Here is a 19,990-nt window from a genome sequence, read left to right as displayed (position 1 = left end):
CCTGGGACAGCCAAGTAAATAAACAAATTTAAAAAAGGAAAAGCTGGTATTTGAATTCGTACAATCTGCTTCCAGGGCCTACACCTTTTAACTACTAAGCTTGTATCAATTGTTATAACAGCACTTATTTAATAAACTTGTTAAGGAAACTGTGTTGTTGGTGTGGGGGTGGTAATAGAGACCTCAGGGGAAGTTATTGAGATCATCAGGCTTCACTGGGAAGCTGTGAGTCCCCCTTAGTAGGGGAGGGTGGGAGGGGAAGAAGCCAATGAGCAGAAAATGCTGTCCTTTTAAGAACCTTTGCCAGTGTGTTTGTATCTTCCCTCCTTCCAGAAACCATGGCGAGCCCAGGGAAAGACAATTATCGAATGAAGAGTTACAAGAACAATGCCCTAAACCCTGAGGAAATGAGGCGAAGAAGAGAGGAAGAGGGCATTCAGCTCCGGAAGCAGAAACGGGAGCAACAAGTGCGTTAACCTGAGTGTTCTCAAATGTGCTCTTTAGGGAGGTGGTTCAGCCACCATGGTTGGCCTCCACCTTACATTCTCACTTTCCCCTTGTGAAAGTAGCTTAGCTCTGTGGGCCACTCACCCAGTTTCATTTGTTGTGAAGAAATGTTGGAAGCTTTGAGAAAGAGCTGTCCCTTATTTCTCTTCCATAATTTTGTACACCTTGTATCATTTTAATTGTCTTCAATATAACTTTCTGGCGCTAACCCCTTGTTTTTACTCAGTAGTCACTGTTAGGTCTGGCTTTCAAGGCCCAGTCTCAAGCCTGGCCTTTTAAGAAGTTTGTCAACCATTTTGGGCTGCCTTCTATTTCCTGAGTCCATTCTTTGTAAGTCTCTCTAGAACTGAGACTGTATTAATGCTTCATCATCTGCACTCTGCCACACATCACCACCAAATTGGTTCCTTGCCCAGGTCTGGATGCTAACCTGCTTTTGCCCACCCTTATTTCTCTTCTTTGAAGCCTTTTATATATGTGTGTATAAGGACATATATATATATGTGTGTGTGTGTGTTTTTATATATATATATATAGGGTATATATAGGGGGTGTGTGTATATATATGTTATATATATGTATATCTGTGCCCTTTTATACAAAGGGCACAGAAATTTTAAAAGATTCACTTATAAAAATGTTCTCCAAAAATATAAACAATAGATGTAACATAGAAAGTAAAGCCCTTGAATATCTTTCCATATCAGTTAGATAAAGCTTGGCATTTTCTCATACACTAGCATTTCCTTGACAGTCATGCCGTAATTTAACATTAGGTCGTTCTTTGTTCCTTGTTTCTGTACACCATTTCTTCTCTTTCCTTTCAGCTTTTTAAACGGAGAAATGTGGAGCTGATCAATGAAGAAGCCGCCATGTTCGATAGTCTTCTCATGGACTCTTATGTGAGCTCTACCACTGGGGTAAGACCCTTGCATGTGCTTCAGGCAAGCTTGAGAACTACTTGCTTCTACAGAACAGAAATTGAGCAGTTCATATCATCTAGTAGCTTTACCAACAATTATGCTAATCTCTTTATTCCATGGGCCCTTTTGTATTAGGCTAGTGCGAATGTAATTACTGTTTCGGACCATGAATTTTAAATCATTCTAACTAGACTCAAACACATCTTTATTAATCAAAACAGGAGCCATTACAATCAATTTGTTTTTGCCAACAAGAAATAAGTTTTTTTTTTCCTGTAGCATAAAAATCTGCGCTTCAGGATTCAACAAACTCTTAGAAAGCATTTTCTGCCTCCTGCTGGTTGGGGAAGCATTTTCCCTAGAAAAAGAGGTGCTTGAAGAAGTGGCAGTTGGTGAGAGGTCAGGTGAACGTGGCAGGTGAGACAAAACTTTGTAGCCCAACTCGTTCACCTCTGAAGCATTAGTTTTACGACAGCCAGGCATTGTCATGGAGAAGAACTGGGCCGTTTTGTTGACCAGTGCTGCTGCCGCATTGTCGTTTTCAGTGCATCTCATCTCCTCGCTGAGCGTACTTCTCAGATGCCGTGGTTTCACCGGGATTCAGAAAGCTATAGTTGATCAGACAGGCAGCATACAACAACAGTGACCATGATCCTTTTTTGGTATAAGTTGGCTTTGGGAAATGCTTTGGAAGCTTATTCATGGTCCAGCCACTGAGCTGGTCATCATCAGTTGAAAATCCACTTTTTGTCACATATCACATCTGATCAAGAAATGATTCGTTGTTGTTGCATATAATAAGACAAGATGACACTTCCAAACAACAATTTTTTTTTATTTGAGGCACCCACCTATTGTGTTTTTTCACCTTTCCAATTTGCTTCAAATGCCAAATAACCATAAAATGGTCAACATTGAGTTTTTCACCAATTTCTCATGTAGTTAGATTTAAGAGGATAAGTTTCGATGGATCCTCTCGATTGATGTTGTCAACTTCCGATGGCTGGCCACTGTGCTCCTTATCTTCAAGGTTCTCGTCTCCTTTGCAAAACTTCTTTAAAAAAAAAAAAATCAGGCATTTATAAACAAGAAAGCGTACATTAATTACATAAAAAGAGTTTTCGAATAGTAGAGTAGGTCATTAGAGTATTGTCATTAGCAGCAACAAAGGAGAGAAGGGGATGGTGATGTGGACATTCCTCGCGAGTACCAGGGTGCAAAACTTCTTGAACACACTGCACTGTACATTCATTAGCAGTTCCTGGGCCAAATGCGTTGTTGATGTTGCAAGTTGTCTCCACCACTTTACAACCCATTTTAAACTCGAATAAGAAAATAGCTCAAATTTGCTTTTTGTCAAACATCATTTCTCTAGTCTAAAATAAATATAAAATAAACAGCAAGTAATAAAACGGGAACTGGTGATGGACAGGGAGGCCTGGCGTGTTGTGGTCCATGGGGTTGCAAAGAGTCGGACATGACTGAGCGACTGAACTGAACTTAATAAGTCATTAGCAAAAAAACAAAGTGATAAATGCACATTAAAGTGATGTATAACATAACCACATTTATTTAAGAATGTATTCCAGTATCAGGCGGCCAAGTTCAACAGTGCAAAACAGCAATCACTTTTGCATCAACTTAATACCCAGTCAGCTTAAGGAGTCAACAGGGATTTGTCTCTGGTGAAAACACCAGAGAAAACATTTAAGAGGAGCTTTCAGTTGCCTCAGAGGTTAAGAATCACTTCTAAATGTTCCAGCTTGAAGCAGCTATGGATTAAACATCTGAGCTGCTGTTGTGCCTTCCTCTTGGCCTCAAGTCTTTTTTTTTTTTTTTTTGGCTATGCTGGGTCTTCATTGCTACGTGCAGGCTTTTCTCTAGTGACAGCTACTCTCTGGTTGGGGTACAAGGGCTTTTCACTGCAGTAGCTTCTCTTGTTACAGACTATGGGCTCTAGGAGCACAAGCTCAGTAGTTGTGGCATATGGGCTTAATTACTCCTCTGCATGTGGGATCTTCCCAGACCAGGGACTGAACCCATGTCTCCTGCACTGACAGGCAGATTCTCAACCACTGGACCACCAGGGAAGCCCTGCCCTCAAGTCTTTAGAAAGCAGGATGCCAAACAGGATTATGGGCTTATATCTGGCTCTAGTGTTGGTTTGCAAAATCATGAACCTGTTTTATGTCCTAGGAGAGTGTGATCACCAGAGAGATGGTGGAGATGCTCTTTTCTGATGATCCTGACCTGCAGTTAGCAACCACACAGAAATTCCGGAAACTGCTCTCCAAAGGTACAAAGCCTAGACTTCCCCAGGGAGGCCCTGCATGACTTAGCCTCTTGTTTCCTCTCACTGACCTCATCAACTACTGCCCTTCACTCATTCTGCTCTAGCCCTGCTGGCTGTGGCATCCTTGGACAAGCCAGGCACATTCTTACCTTTGCATGGGCTGTTCCCTCTGCTTGATATCCTTTAGTTGCAGATATCTGTGTGACAGGGCTTCCCTGGTGGCTCAGTAGTAAAGAGTCCATCTGCCAATGTAGGAGAAGCAGGTTCAATCACTGGGTCGGGAAGATGCCCTGGAGAAAGAAATAGCAACCCACTCTAGTATTCTTCTTGCCTGGAAAATCTCATGGACAGAGGAGCCTGGCAGGCTATATTCCATGGGGTTGCAAAAAAGTCAGACACGACTCAGCAACTAAAGAACAACAATCTGTGTGACAGCTGCTTCATTTCTGTGGTTAGATCCTACCTTCTCAACAAAGCCTACCCTGACACCATATCTAAAATTGCAGCTCCCCCCACCCCCTGCAGCATTTTTAATCTCCTTACCTGGCCCTACGTATTTTATTTCCTGTTACACTTATTACCTTCAAACATAACAGTATTTCTTCTCACTAGGATATAAGCTCTATGAGGACAGAGACTTTTGGTTTGATTCACTGTTGTGTTCTTGGTACCCAGAACCACGTCTGGCACACATTTTTTGCTCAGTAAAAACTTGATGTATGATGAGAAAAATATTTTCTTTTCTCCCAAGGACTTTTGTCCTTTGACCTTGGGAGGACTTTTCTTCCTCCCAAGAAAAGAATGCTGATCTTAGAAGGGAAGTGTTTAGACTAGCATTGCACCTACTTTGGTCCTCTCTTTCTTACTTTCTTGCTTGCTTAGGTAGGTAAGGTTATTTACTTGCTTAGATTTAGAAAGCCAAAGGTGAGCATTCTTAGATTAGGATTGGCTTTACTCTTTAGATTCTCAACTATTTGATACAGTTCGAAAATGACCTGCTATTGTTAAAACTACCTCACCAGAAGGAAGCTTGGGAGTGTTTATAAGGATGGTGAGGAGTATTTAGGAAGGATGGTGGACTGACCCCAGTGAATGCATCAGCCAGCCATTCTCCTGACTTCTCTCTTTCCTTTGTCCCTCTCCCAGAGCCCAGTCCTCCAATAGACGAAGTTATCAACACTCCAGGAGTGGTGGATCGGTTTGTGGAGTTTCTGAAGAGGAATGAGAATTGTACATTACAGGTGAGGCCCAGGGTGGAGAGGTACCAGATGAATGCTCTTTTTGCCAAGAAATTGCTATGGCATGCTTCTGCAGACAAATCTCTGAGAATGAAACATTTAAGGGGATGCTGTTACCTCAGAGGACTTGGCCTCAAGTAAGAGAGCCACAAACTCTTCCCTGAAACAGTCTCAAAGGAAAGATACCAGAATAGGACAGATTCATTATTCAGAGGTTGTAATATAGAATAAATATGTATATATATATGTATGTATGTATACATATACATACATAAAACGTTCTAGTCCATTTCTAATTCTGGAGTGAACCACTTTGCTTCTCTGGGTCTCTCTTCTCACAAATGAGTGATGAGCCACTCTACGAGAACTTACTAGAAATTTGGCTGAAAGGGTCCTTGAGAGACCCATCTCACTTTTATCCTGGTTTCAGAAACGAATAAAGTGAAGTGCAGGAAATAAAAACATGGCTTGCCGCAACCCACTCCAGTATTATTGCCTGGGAAATCCCATGGACAGAGGATCCTGGCAGGCTTCAGTCTATTGGGTCGCAAAAGAGTCAGACATGACTTAGCGACTCAGCAGCAACAACCTACTGAGGTGGTGGGGGAATAGTAAGGATTTGGTGTTGCTCCCAGGTTTCACTACTCTTCTTTCATTCTTTCTCCTTCTCCTAACTCTTTCAACCTCTCTGCCTCTAGGAAAAACAAACAAACAAACAAAAAACGTGGCTTGCCCAAGGACTCCTGGGGGCTGTGGTGGTGCAGGACTAGACCTGGGACCATGGAAGCCGAGCTCTGTCTTCCTATTATGTTATGTCACTGCCAGTAATTCTTCCTTTCTTTTAAAGAAGAAGAGGGAAAGGCTTGTGGTGGTGTTTTTTTTTTCAAGTCAGGGGCAGGAGACGTAACTGCTCTGAGCCAGCTGGTAGGCACGGCTGCTCTGTCTGGAATGACCTCTCAGTCATGGCTTTAATCTCACTTTCAGTTTGAAGCTGCCTGGGCTCTAACAAACATTGCCTCTGGAACCTCTCAGCAGACCAAAATTGTCATTGAAGCAGGGGCCGTCCCCATTTTTATAGAGCTGCTTAACTCGGACTTTGAGGATGTACAGGAACAGGTAATACCCAAATTTGACTTAATTCTTGATGATGTCAGCGGTATAATAAAAAATGTATTTTGTCTTTATCCCCAGTTAAGAGGTTAAGAGCAAAGAGCTCCTAAAAACCTTGGGATTTTCTTAGTGATCCAAGTCTTTTGTTATCCCTAAAGAGCACCTTTGCAACACACCTGAGTGTGTGCTCATGAGATGACTCAGGGTGGGGCCCTAGATAGCTTCAGGAAGGGAGGGCTAGTGATCAGAAAGACCAAACTTGGGATTAGAGAATAGGAACTTTTAACCCTGCCCCACCCCCACTCTTCCCACCCCTCCTCCCCAACCTCCCTAGGGATGTTACAGGGGGTAAATATTCGGTTATAAAAATCTTGAACAGTGAGATTCGGAGAGCGTCTGGGTTGGTGCACACTCACTGTGCTGGGAAGGTGACGTGCCTGGAGAGGGCACAGGCGTTCTGTGCAGCCCCTACTCTTTGCCCCACACCCTGCCCTCTGCATCTCTTCATTTAGCTCTTCCTGAGTTGTATCTATTAAACTGCTAAACATGAGTACAGTTTTCCTGAGTTCTGTAATTCATTGCAGAATGTGGAACTCCTGAATTTATAGCCAGTTGGTAAAAAGTATAGGTGGCACCTGGGAGTTGTAACTAGTATCTAAGTGAGGCCAGTCTTGTGGGACTGAGCCCCCTACCATTGAATTGATGTGGTAGCTCATGTGAATTGATTTCCTGGTAGCTCAGTTGGTAAAGAATCTGCCAGCAATGCAAGAGACCCCAGTTCGATTACTGGGTTGGGAAGATTCCCCTGGAGAAGGGAACAGCTACCCACTCCAATATTCTGGCCTAAGAGAATTCCATGAACTGTATAGTCCATGTGGTCACAAAGAGTCAGACACAACTGAGCGACTTTCACTTTTCACCGACACGGTATCAGAGAATTGATGTAGAAGAAAACTCCACATGTTGGGTGTCAGGTGGTGTTGGGAAAAAGATACCACAGTACCCATTTTTCAACATCTATGGATCACAAAAACCCTACTTCCATTTCTTCCGCTGGAGTTTTACTGGTTGACTAGAAGTGGAGTGGTACTGGGGATTTTTCCTCTACTAATACATTAGGGTTGGTCCTATGAGACTACAAGAATGCAAGTTTCCCATCATTTTCTCCTTTTATGGGAGATGAGGTGAGGATAAGGAGGTTTTGGTTTGGCTTCTCTGGCCGCAGGACAGTGGCAGCCTGCTTTCCCCCCTGAACCCAGGAATTCTCAGAGGAAAAGTCCTCACAGAGCAAGCACGCAATAAGGATGTCAACAAGGAGGGCGCCTGAGCTTATTGGGCGTGTTTCAGGCCGTGATGGGGTGTTCGTCCTGGTTACCGCCGTGTGTCACTCTGTGGTTGTGAGTGTAAAGTATTCACAGAAGCCGCTAGGCTCTGTGGCTGACGGTTCCATCCTCGCTTTTTTAGGCAGTCTGGGCACTGGGAAACATAGCTGGAGACAGCTCTGTTTGCCGAGATTACGTCTTGAACTGTTCCATCCTCAATCCTTTGTTAACGTGAGTAATTACTGTCATCTGCACCTGGGGCATCTGTAGGGCAGCCATGTAGCAGATCTTTGGGGGACGGTTTACCTTAAGATGATGAGTAAATCCAAAAATGCTAACTAAAAGTGCATTCTGGTTGACAGAGTAAAAGGTTGTCTTTTGAGAGTAAGAACCTTGTGCCACTGGTCTGTGTCTTGTGCTTCTCACTTCACAGTGCTGTAGAATCTCCTGTTGGTCATACTTGGCTCATTTGCTGAGCCAGAGGACAGAGGAAGAAGTAGCCCATCTGGAAAAACCTAACCTTCTCTGCAAAATGCATTGATTTTCTATGGGTATATGCATAGGTACATTGGAGAGCTCTGTTGTAAACCACAGATCTAAGACCCCATGCAGGGTCATATGGATGTTCCCATCTCTTCCTCTATGCCCTTAAAGTAGAGCTACATCTAAACCAAAGCAGAAGGAGGAGTTTTTCTTCAGAAGTCACAACCTCGTAAGCTACTATTAGAACTCTTTTGTGGGCCTGTCACAGAAAATCAATCCGTACAGCATAGCTAAAGCCCTCACACTAAAACTTCATTTAGCATGCTTATTCAAGGTCCATCTCTTTGTCCTTATTAGCTATGGGCTTAACAACCACATCTGGTCCTAATCCCCTATGAAGATGTAGGTTGGCCCCCTGGACCAAACTAACTCACTTAAATTATGGGTAGGAAAAGACAGTGAGGCGGCTAGAGTCATAGGGGTCTGGTTGGATGTGCTCCTGGGGCTCATAGACAACGGCTGTATGCAAAGGGCATCATTGGTCAGGATCTGGCTTCTCTGTCTCCTTCAGACTCCTTACCAAGTCCACACGACTAACAATGACCCGGAATGCGGTCTGGGCCCTGTCAAACCTCTGCCGAGGAAAGAACCCACCCCCAGAGTTCGCAAAGGTAAAAGAGCTTCTTACCAGTTCCTGAGTAATAGCAGGTTCCTTCATATGGAGGAATTTTGACATAGGAATTTTCAAGTCTTTGGGGAACCCTCAGAGTCTCAATCCACGGGAAACTCAAAGAGGCAATCATCAGTGAAGTAGGTGATCTCATGTGCCAGGGTGGTAAGTGAAAATGTGGGCCTGATGGCTTAATGTAGTAGAAATCTCTGGGCCTTAGACTTACTCATAGAGGAGGGCTCGGACATGTTAGGAAGTTAGTGGTAGAGCTGATGTAACCCTGTCCCGCTACGAACCCCTCTCTCTCTGCTTCCAATAGGTCTCCCCCTGTTTGCCTGTGCTGTCTCGCCTACTCTTCAGCAGCGACTCAGACTTGCTGGCAGATGCTTGCTGGGCCCTCTCTTATCTGTCTGATGGCCCCAATGAGAAGATCCAGGCAGTCATAGACTCTGGAGTCTGCCGGAGATTGGTCGAGCTTCTCATGTGAGTGCTCCTAGTTAGAACGGGTACAGACTCCAAGCTCAGAACTGCAGTTAGCAGTCTGCTGCCCTGTGCAAAGGTCTGGACCCATGAGTGCTACAGGCCTCGGTGGCCAGCAGAGCTGAAAGCTTGGTGCTGGGCCTCTACTGACCAGATCGCCCTCCTCTGTAGGCACAACGATAACAAAGTGGCTTCTCCTGCCCTGAGAGCTGTGGGTAACATCGTCACCGGGGATGACATCCAGACCCAGGTGAGGAGGAGGAGGAGGAGAGCTGTCTGTGGGCAAAATCCTTCCCTGCCGTAGACTTTAGTCCTGGTGGGAGGCAGTGTGATCTAGGAGAGAAAGCATAGGCTTGAAGGAAAAATTCCAGCTCTGCCACTCTGTATGATTTGTGGGCAACTTGGTTGCCTTTATTTTTTGTATAAATTGGAAGCAAGTCATTATCCATTGGGTGCTATTGAAGAAAAACTAAATGGAATAACTTGACTTACTACCTGGGACATGGTAAAGTCCCAGCTTTTCTGTTATGGTACCTTTGAAATAAAATCTTTGGAGCCTCACCCCTACTTCCTAACTAAACCTTTAGGATCCCATGGGTAACCTCATGTTAGTCCTCTGTTAGTAGTACCTCCATAGAGGGCACAGTATGCAAGGTTTTTCTATACACAGGCTGGAGAGCTGGTTATTCTTTTAAGTATAGTTCAGTGCCATTAAGTGCATTCACATTGTTATTTAACCATCACAATCATCCATCTCCACAACTTTTGCATCATTCAGAACTGAAACTCCGTGCTCTTCAAATAATAACTTCCCGTTTCCCCCTCCCGTCATCCCCTGGTAACTACCACATTACTTTCTGTCTCTTGGGAGTTTGACTCCTCTAGAAACCTCACGTAAGCCAAACCATATATATTTGTTCTTTTGTTTCAACTTATTTTAGTTAGCATGTTTTCAAAGTTCATTTCACATTTTAGTATGTCACACCTTCATTCCTTTCGGTGGCTGAATAATATTCCTTGGTACACCTGTGCCACCTTTGGTTTATTCATTCATCTGTTGATCGACATTTGGGTTGCTTTCACCTTTTGGCTAGTGTGAGTAATGTTGCATTGACTATTGGCATACAAATCTCTGTTTGAGTCCCTGTTTTCAGTTCTTTGGGATATATACCCAGAGGTGGAATTACTGGGTCATGGGGTAATTTTATGTTTAACGATTTTGAGGAACCACCATACTGTTTAGCACAATGGCTATGCCATTTTACATTCCCATCAGCAATGTACCAGGTTCCAATTTCTCCACATCTTTACCAACAGTTTTTACCATCTTTACCAACAATTGTATTGCCTGGATTTTTTAAGAATAAAAATATTTTTATAATAAATTTTATAATTATTATAATAAATTTTTATATATAATAATTTTAAGACTATCCTAGAGACTTCCCTGGGGTCTGGGGGTTAAGAACCCGCCTTCTAATGCAGGGGACTCAGGTTCAGTCCCTAGTTGGGGAACTAAGATCCCACATGCTGTGGGGCAACTAAGCCTGCATGCTGCAATGAAGACCCGGCACGGCCAGAAAAACAGAATAACTGCCCTATGAAGTGTGAAGTTGTATCTCACTGAGGTTTTGATTTGCACTTCCCTACTGATTAATGGTGTCTGACATCTTTCATGTGCTTTGGGGCCCCCTGCCTGTTTTCTTTGGAGAAATGTCTGTTACGTCCTTTGCCAATTTTAAACTATGTTCAGCTTGTTTTGTTTTGTTTTGTTTTAATGTATTCTGGATATTCGTCTTTATCAGATATATGATTTGAATATACTTTCTCCCATTCTGTGACTTGTGTAATTCACTCTGTTGAAAGATGTCTTTCAGTGCACAAAAGTTTTAAATTTTTATTAAGTCCAATTTATCTCAATTTGTCTTTTGGTGTTCTAGGTCATTCTTAACTGTTCAGCCCTCCCTTGCCTCCTCCACCTCCTGAGCAGCTCCAAGGAGTCAATCCGAAAGGAAGCTTGTTGGACCATTTCAAATATCACTGCTGGCAACAGGGCTCAGATACAGGTAGAACAAGCAGTTGGGAGATTGACGAGCGGTGGTAGAAAGGCCTAGGATCATGAGACTTTGTGGGATATTGCCTTCTAGACGGAAAAAATTCTCTTTTGAAATTGGGATCAATGTATGCTATTGGTCAAAGATTCTGTGGAGCAGAACCCAGGTTCTTCTGCACCACCTTACGTATATGGGAAGGACAAAGGAGAACTTTGAGGAAGGGGAATGTGTCTAAATCTTAGCTGATTTGTGTTCTGGATTTGCTTATTCTCCTTGAAATGACTTTTTTCCCTCATATCCCACCCCCGAACCCCCAATTCTTCTCAGGCTGTCATAGATGCAAACATCTTTCCTGTATTGATCGAAATCCTTCAGAAAGCAGAGTTCCGTACAAGGAAAGAAGCAGCCTGGGCCATCACCAATGCCACATCAGGAGGAACCCCTGAACAAATCAGGTACCACAGTCCTTCCCATTGTTTGAGTGATATGTTTACTCTACCTGTCAGCTTATGTTAACTGCCTTTGCTGGGACAGGTCTACCCCTGTTCAGTAGGGTTTAACTGATAAGCTGCTAGAGTATAGCCTCTTTTCCCTCCTAGAGAATGGACACTTAAGACACAGACATTCATCTCTCCTCTGCCTCTTTCTACCCACAAGAGAATTTAAATCTGTATAATTCACAATTACTCATACAAATGAAAGAGAACCATGCGATGGCTCATTCAGAGCAGTTTCCTTGAGAAATCATTTTTGACAATGATACTTGGGAGAAGTAAATAGGAAAGCTGTTTTGTGTGAAGATGCTCTTTGATTCTGCTTTCTTTTATGAACTTGAGTTGGAGTGGTGGGAATTAGAGAAGTACCTTGCCTTCAGCTTGTAGCTTAGGAAGGGGGAGTATATTCAGCATATTATATATAAAACCTTAGGAGAAAAGGATAGCTTTTGAGGATATAGGTTTGTGAACAGCATTTTGGACAGGAAAGGCATAAGTAAAAGTACAAAAATCAGAAACCTAGAGACATTCACATGTTTGACTGGAATGTAGTATTCTTGGAAGGGAATAATGTGAGATGAAGCTAAAAAAGCTTAGGAGCCTGATTGTATTGAGAGTAGAGCTTGAACTGTGAAAATTTTAAGCAGGGAAATGATGTTTCAGAGTAGGTAGTACTGCTGCAGGGACACATTACAGACCAGGAGGAGAAATCTGTGGCAGCCTTCTCCATGGAAATGAACTAAACCAGTAGTATTGACGGGGTGAAGAGACTGCGATAAAGCCTGGGTGTTTATGAGGGCTCGGGCAGAGTGAATTGCTAAGAGCATTGATATGTGTGAAGGAGACCTAGGGACCCCGAGCACCGGCCTGGCACCTGCCTTATCTTGTCTTGATTTAGAACTTAACTGGTCTCTGCCCTTCAGGTACCTGGTCTCCCTGGGCTGCATCAAACCCCTGTGCGACTTGCTGACTGTGATGGATTCAAAGATTGTGCAAGTGGCCCTCAATGGACTGGAGAACATCCTTCGGCTTGGAGAGCAAGAGGGCAAGCGCAGTGGCTCCGGGGTCAATCCCTATTGTGGGCTCATCGAGGAAGCCTATGGTATGTGCCTTCTCCCCAAACTAATGTCTGTCATAAGTAGAGTTCAGAACCATAAGTTCTAGTTCAGAACCTCTGAAGTAGTATATGTATGTGAGGGTGTATGGTCAGCATTGAATGCAAAGTTTTATCCCACAAGTTCCATTTCTTCTGAGGAGCAATAGATCAGTTCTCTTTCTGATAGGCTGTACCCAGTAAGTAGGTTATGGTACAGATGCAAAAATAAAGCTCCAGAATTGATAATAGGATAAGTAGCTGGAAGACATGTTTTCAGCTGAGTTTCTAGCAAGTTCCTTTCTTTTGTTTTTCCATTATAAACAAGCTTATTACAAGATACTAGATAAGTTCTCTGTGCTGTACAGGAGGTCCTTGTTGTTCATCTATTTTGTTAATAGTAGTTTGTATCTAAGGCTTCCCAGGTGGCACAGTGGTAAAGAATCCTTCTGCCAATGCAAGAGATGCGGTTTGATCCCTGGGTCATAGAGTCCCTGGAGGAGGAAATGGCAACCCACTCCAGTATTCTTGCCTGGAAAATTCTGTGGACAGAGGAGCCTGGCAGGCTACAGTCCATGGGATCCAACTGAGCAACTCACGTGTGTGTGTGTGTGCACACGCGCGCGCACACACACACACACAGAATTTGTATCTGCTAATCCCAAACTCATAATTATCCCTCTCCACCTTTCCCCCTTTGTTAACCATAAGTTTGTGTTCTGTGAGTCTTTTTGTTTTATAAATAAGTTCACTTCTATCGGTCTTTTTTAGATTCCCCATATGTGATATCATATGATAATTGTCTTTGTCTGATTTACTTTACTTAGTATGATTATGTCTGGATCCATCCATGTTGCTGCAAATGGCATTATTTTATTCTTACTTGGGGCTGAGTAATTTTCCATTGTAAATGTACACCACGTCTTCTTTACCCATTCATCTGTTGATGGACACTCAGGTGCTTCCATGTCTTGGCTATAGTAAGTAGTGCTGCTGTGAACATTGGGGTGTATATATCTTTTCAAAGTAGTTTTCTCCAGATATATGCCCAGGAGTGGGATCGCTGGATCATATGTTAGGTCTATTTTTAGTTTTTCAAGGAACCTCCATAGTGGCTACACCAGTTTACATTCCCACCAACAGTACAGGAGGATTCCCTTTTCTCCACAGCCTCTCCAGCATTTATTATTTGTAGACTTTTGGTTAGTTTTTGGTTTTTTATTTGTCATACCTCTTGGCTTGTGGAATTTAGGCCTTGGTAGTGAGACTGCTCAGTCCTAACCATTGGACTTCCAGGGAATTCCCTTGAAGACTTTTTGATGATGGCCATACTGACTGGTGTGAAGTGATACCCTCATTATAGTTTCGATTTCCATTTCTCTAATAGTGATGTTGAGCATCTTTTCATGTGCCTCTTGGCCATCTATATGTCTTTGGAGAAATATCTGTGTAAGTCTTCTGCTCATTTTTTGATTGGGTTGGGCTTTTTGTTGTTATTATTGAGCCATGTGAGCTGTTAAAAATGTTTTAGAAATTAAGCCCTTGTCAGTTGCATCAGTTGCAAATATTTTCTTCCATTGTACAGGTTATCTTTTTGTTTTGTTTATGGTTTCCTTGGCAAATTCTGTTAGGGGTACTGGATTGACTCACTGCTCATCTCCAAGAGATTCAGAATGGTTAACAATTTGCCCAGGTTAAACCACTGATTAATAACTGACATTTTAGTTGTTTTCCTTTGGGGTTATGTAATTTTAACTAAAGATCGCAGCTCTCCTCTTTCAGATCAGAGAGAGACCTGATCATATTACTTGTGTTTATAAATGCTAATATACCTCAGGGAAGGCAAAATGCATTCATGTTTTATGGACCCATAGTAAAGCACTCCAAGTTCATTCTTCTCCCTGCTTCCTTCTTGCCACCATAGGCTTGGATAAAATTGAGTTTCTGCAGAGCCATGAGAACCAGGAGATCTACCAGAAGGCCTTCGACCTCATTGAGCACTACTTTGGTGTAGAAGATGATGATAGCAGCCTGGCTCCCCAAGTGGATGAGACGCAACAGCAGTTCATCTTCCAGCAGCCTGAGGCTCCCATGGAGGGCTTCCAGCTATAATGTCTGCCTCCAGGGAGGGGAGGGGATGGGAAGCACCACCAACCAGCGGAAGAGCAGCCCTCTGGTGGGCGGGAAACCAGCCCCCCCCACCATCAGCCACCACACACCTCTGCTGCCCTGGAAACTGTGCTCTTGACCTGCTCCGACCCCTTCCCTGGAGGGAGCACCCTCTGGACAGACAGAACCATCTGAGGCTCACGTTTGGGTTTTGTGACAAGAAGGGGACGTGTTGGGTTTTTCTTCCTTACACTATATTTTGGCTGCACATATGTCTTTAACCCAGGAGCCCAGGGGTAGACAAAGGAGGACTGAGGTAACCAATTTTGCACCTTTTTTTTTTTTTTTTTTTTTTTAAATTTTTATTTTTTTCTTCTTTAGTGGTGACTTCCTTCCCTATTATCTTCCTTCATCCTTCCCAGTCCTCTGCCCTGATCTGTGTAACTCTTATCTTGGGTACTTGAGCAGATGGAATATTCCAGAGGTGGGGGGGTGGGAGGGGTGGGGAGAAATCCAAAACAAAGTGTTCTTGCTCTGACAGAATATTAATCTTGTATGCTTGGATTGAATTATTTAATTTTTTCTTTTGCACATTTTTTCTTGTATTAAGATTGCTCTTTCCCAGAGCCATGAGTTCCTGGTATTAAGAAACCCAGCTGCCAGCATTGTCTGGGACTAGAGACTGAGGGGGAGGTCACCATGAGAGAAAGGCCCCTCCCTCCCTCTAACCCCTTGCCCAGACCTCTTTAGTTTGGGAGATCCCCTTCACTCTCCTGGGGCATGTGCACCAGTGGGAGTGAGCAAGGAGGAACACAGGCCTTCAGACAGGGCTTCCCATGTGTTGCTACTGATCACATGTTTTCCTACCCACCTTCCAATGGTGCGACCTGATTTCATTTGTTTACTTGAAAATTCCCCTCAGAGTTGAAATGAACCTCTGAGGTAGCTGTATTTTCTCCTAAGCACGCGACAGAGGGCTGTGGTCCTTGCTTTCTCCTGAGGAGAAAGTCCTTGCTCGGGTGACCCATAAGTTGCAGAGGAGGTTGGAGTGAGAGTGTCATGTATTGGGATAGCCAGGGGATCCTTGCCTTTGGCCTTTCTTCTCCTTCTTCTTCCTCTTCCATAGGTGGATCATGTATATTTGACTTCCAAAGGAGAGAATGTCAAAAAGTTCTGTATTTTTTTATATTCTATATATTAGGTAGGTCAATCTTAATTGGTCTCAAGAGGAAGAACTGTCCCTGTAATTTCTGTAAGTAGGATACCGTGAGGAAGACCAAAAAGAGATGTGGAAGTTCTTTGGCTCAGGAAGCCTGAACTTGATCCGTCTCTCTGCTTGGGTTCCGGGCTACCACCTGGACAAACCCTTCGCTCTGGAGCCTTCATATCACAGGTCAGCCTAGTCTGATTGTCCCAGTACCTGAAGGGAGCAGTGGCTCCAGGGCCTGGTCAAGTCTACCACTCTAGTCCTTAGTGCTGAGCATCCTGCTCGCATCAGGAAACCCAGACAGCAGTCTGCTTCCTCAGATTCAGTCTCAAATGCCCTTGTCCACGTGAGTTATCAGAGGTGGCGTTCTCTGTCACTACAGAAATACAGCAGCTTCAGGACTTTTTTGAGAGTGACTGATATCTTCCTGGATTGGGATCCCTGTACATGGTTTGGATATTGCCCTTCCTGTGACACTTAGAATCCCAATGCCTTGCCTTTTCCCTTTGCATAGAGCTCCTGCAGTGCCTCACTGGCTTGCCTGTATGCGTCAATGGATTACATAGTAATGAAGTAAAGCCCAGCTGATGGGGTGAGTGGAGGAATCTGTTGGCTAAGTGTAGGCCAGCGGTGGAGCTGAAGGCACACTGTGTCTGCCCTGTCGCTGCTTCCCCACAGAGATCAGTTAGAGATGCCCTGGTCCAAGCTGTAGTTTCCCTTCCCCAGAAACAACGCCATTCTTGCTCCCATTCCTGCATATCCCACCTCTGGCTCAGGTGAAATCCGTGCCACTCTGCTTACAGATAAAAAGTTCAGGTCCTTTTGCCCATTGGTTTTGAATCTGCCCTCTTTTTCGAGTATTGAGATCCAACTCCAGAGGCATTTTCTGAGAAAAATGGTGGGGACTAGTGGTTATCACTGAAAAGTGATAGCAGAGCCATACCACCTCAGTGAGTCAGATGCTCCTCTGCAGTTTGGCCATGGTAATTACCAAGCCCCACTCTCCCTGGTAGGCAAGGGCAGGACCCTCTTCACTTGGCCTGCTGACTCCATTACTCCTACAGTTCAAAAGAAAGTCACTCCAACCCCTTGATCTTGTCCAACAGCCAGAGCATTTGAGTAAGAACTACTTCTTGCATCTCTAGCAATAGTTAAGTCCTTGACACTGGGGCCAAATTCTTCCTGCGAGACGTACACATCCTGCCTTGCCCAGCTGTTCCTACTTTTGCTTTAGATCTGGGACATGTACTAAATAGAAGACTCTTCTGATGATCAGTTACTGCTTGAAGGCTGCTTTCTCCAAGGACTCCAAAGGCTGAAGTGTCTCCCAGGGCACAACCTGAGGACAAATTTCTCATCAGATAACATGGCCTCTCGGAGCTTTCCTTTGTTTAGTGTCTTCCTCAGACTATGTTTTCCCATTATATTCCTCTGACCCTCCTTTCAGTTAACAGGTGAAGTTCTTCGAGCCCCCTGAGATGGTAACATCATCTTTTGTGTCCCCCTCTCCTTTGTTCATCTTGCGAAGCAAAATATTGTTTCTTTTTAGCCCAGGCTTGACAGTCACTCTTCGTGGACAGCCCCCATCTGGACTGCAGACCCTGGCCCAGGTGAAGGCAGAGTTTTCTGACAGATTTCTGAATGGATGTTACAGGGATGGAGGGGCTCCCCAGCCTGCTGTAGGGAATAGCCAAAGAAGACGTGTATTTGAAAGGTTAATGTTTTGGCACACGGTTATTTGCATTTTAAAATCTCTGGTGGGTTGGTGATGTTTAGGTGTGGATTAAGGGGACAAGGAACCGTTTTCTTAGCTAAAGTGTTCAAGTACTGTTTTGAACAGCTATTCGTTTTTGCCAGCCTTTCTGGACATCCCACACCCACCCATCTTTGCTAGTCTTAGAAGACTGAGCTATCCCCAGTGACTGGCTGGCCTTGGTATTGGCTGCAACCTTGTTAGAACCACACAGGTTCCATCCTTACCTGGCCAGCCTGTTTACTTCAGGCAGTGGGTACAAAGGACCCTTCCAAGGACAGATGTAGAAGACTTCAGCTTTCTGGGACCCTTTGTGTTCCCCTTTACCTAGAACCCCTAGATCTACTCCCATTCTCTTTTCCCTTGGAAGACTTTCCAACAGCTCTATTTTTTAGAACTGAACTACACAGATTATAGCTGCTACTATGCTTAGTCAGGGAAGAGCAAAAGAAGGCTCTCGGGCACTGACTTGCCATTTCCCTCAAGCCAGACCAGTTTAATCTGAAAACTCTAGCAGAATGAACTGGACTTCCATTTTCTCACGTTTGCCTGCCCTCCCCCTACACTCTATAATAGAGTTACCTTTTCTAGCAAAATAGAAGGGAAGGAGATGAATGCCTATCAATACTTCCTCCTCCCACACACCCCCTTCTTTGAAGGCCTCTCAGCTCATTTGTTCAGGCCATGTCTCTTCTCCCCAAGACTCACTTAGTTTGGTGTCCATCATCTTGAATATTCTTCAGTAGATACATCTTTGGGGCTCATGTTCTGGATTCTCAGTTGAAGGGAGGGAGCCAGACTCTACAGGTCTCTGCAGGCACTACAGGGACCCATAGGGTGCTGGCTGGGGGCCTCCTTGGCAGGCTGGGGAAGGGTGCAAGGCTTAGTGCACGAGCCATAGGAAAGGCTCACAACCATAGGAAAGGCTAGCAACATCTTCCAGGCAGGACTATCCTAGAAATAAGTACATGTGAGACTTGAGAAACTGCTCAGAGTAGGTTTCTTCCACAGCTGTTTTAGGATTGGACATTTTAGACCAATCTTGTCCAGTATTTTTTCTGTCTTTTCTATTTTTCTGTTAAGCCAGCAAGCTGAGAATTGGGCCCTGCAGGGATCCATGTGGTAGGCAATAGCTGTTCTTTGGCCAAGGCGTTCATAAAGGATTCAGTCATCCCATTGACTGTTCCCTAGCCCCACCCCCAGATGAAGACCATGGTAAGGGAAGAATTTTGAGGTCAGTACAAACCAAATAAGTCTGTAAATTAAAGCTGTTAGTTTTCCTCTGAGAGGGCATTTTGCATCAGGCCTGGGCTATGTTCAGAATCAAACCTGAAAAAAAAAAAAAGAATCAAACCTGGCTGTGAGTTAGAAGAAGCACCATTAAATTTTAGACCTAGAACACCCCAGGAAAAAGGTTTGTGTAGTGTGTCATAAAGGCCGTGAGTGTGTTTGGGCCCACCTTACTACTTCTGGGCCAGCCTGACGGCTGCTGTGCACATTAGCACGTACCTGAACCCCTCTGCTAAACTTAAGCCCTGCATCCCTACCTAGGTCAGATGTTCAGCCTCTGGGTTTGGGAAGAGAAAACTGCCGTGGCGAGAATCCTCAAGCCCTGGAGTTGGGTATTGGCTCTTTCAGCAAGTTTTTGTGGGAATTGCCTTTGGTTGGACCACTAAAGAAGCAAATAAGGTGTGAGGTTCCAGTTACCCAAGACAGAGCAGAGGTCCCTCAAAAACATCTTGGGTTCCCAGCTACAGACCCTCGGAAGGTGAATCAAACCTGTTTCCTCACTGGTTTTTCTCTCCAAATTTATTTTGCTTTTAAGAACTATAAACTCTAGCTATTGTTTTCCATGTTCTCAGGGCCCCTGGGTAGACAGACAAAGCTTGATGATTTCAGAGCAGATATAGGCCAAGAAACCATGGCATTGAGTGTGCTGAGTCCAGACAAATGATATTTATATACACATCCAAATTTGAAGAGAAAATGTATTTCTTTAGGTTTCAAACACTGTAATAGATATAAAGCAAAAATAAAAACCTGTTGCAAAGTTCTAAATAGTGTTCTTTGGAGTGATCCTAGACCGGATTTCTTGGAAGTCAGTGAAGTGAAGGTGTTTAAATTTATGGCCTAACAAGTGGAATTAAGAATTGTTAACAGCCTGCTTCTGCTACAAAGCATTTTTGAAATCAGCTTTATTGAAATATAACTGACATACAGTAAATGGCACATATTTAAAATGAACAATTTGTTA

At 43.9% G+C, this 19,990-nt stretch overlaps 1 protein-coding gene across 2 annotated transcripts in view; it reads left to right on the top strand.

The window, feature by feature from the left end:
- KPNA6 (karyopherin subunit alpha 6) overlaps positions 1-19,789 on the top strand; it is a 59,641-nt gene extending 39,852 nt beyond the window's left edge. For both annotated transcript variants that reach the window (XM_055573834.1, XM_055573835.1), the window contains 13 exons: positions 334-467; positions 1,335-1,427; positions 3,627-3,726; positions 4,870-4,964; positions 5,946-6,077; positions 7,536-7,624; positions 8,448-8,547; positions 8,866-9,029; positions 9,198-9,276; positions 10,967-11,092; positions 11,408-11,535; positions 12,498-12,676; positions 14,592-19,789. In XM_055573834.1, coding sequence (XP_055429809.1) covers positions 334-467; positions 1,335-1,427; positions 3,627-3,726; positions 4,870-4,964; positions 5,946-6,077; positions 7,536-7,624; positions 8,448-8,547; positions 8,866-9,029; positions 9,198-9,276; positions 10,967-11,092; positions 11,408-11,535; positions 12,498-12,676; positions 14,592-14,779 — 1,607 coding nt within the window. In that variant the 3' untranslated portion in view covers positions 14,780-19,789. The remainder of the gene's footprint in view (positions 1-333; positions 468-1,334; positions 1,428-3,626; positions 3,727-4,869; positions 4,965-5,945; positions 6,078-7,535; positions 7,625-8,447; positions 8,548-8,865; positions 9,030-9,197; positions 9,277-10,966; positions 11,093-11,407; positions 11,536-12,497; positions 12,677-14,591) is intronic.
- The last annotated feature ends 201 nt before the right edge of the window (positions 19,790-19,990 follow it).

Source organism: Bubalus kerabau, chromosome 3, assembly GCF_029407905.1.
Source record: "Bubalus kerabau isolate K-KA32 ecotype Philippines breed swamp buffalo chromosome 3, PCC_UOA_SB_1v2, whole genome shotgun sequence".
Taxonomy (NCBI): domain Eukaryota; kingdom Metazoa; phylum Chordata; class Mammalia; order Artiodactyla; family Bovidae; genus Bubalus; species Bubalus kerabau.
Note: the sequence above shows the minus strand (reverse complement) of the source record. Positions and strands in the feature narration are given on the sequence as shown.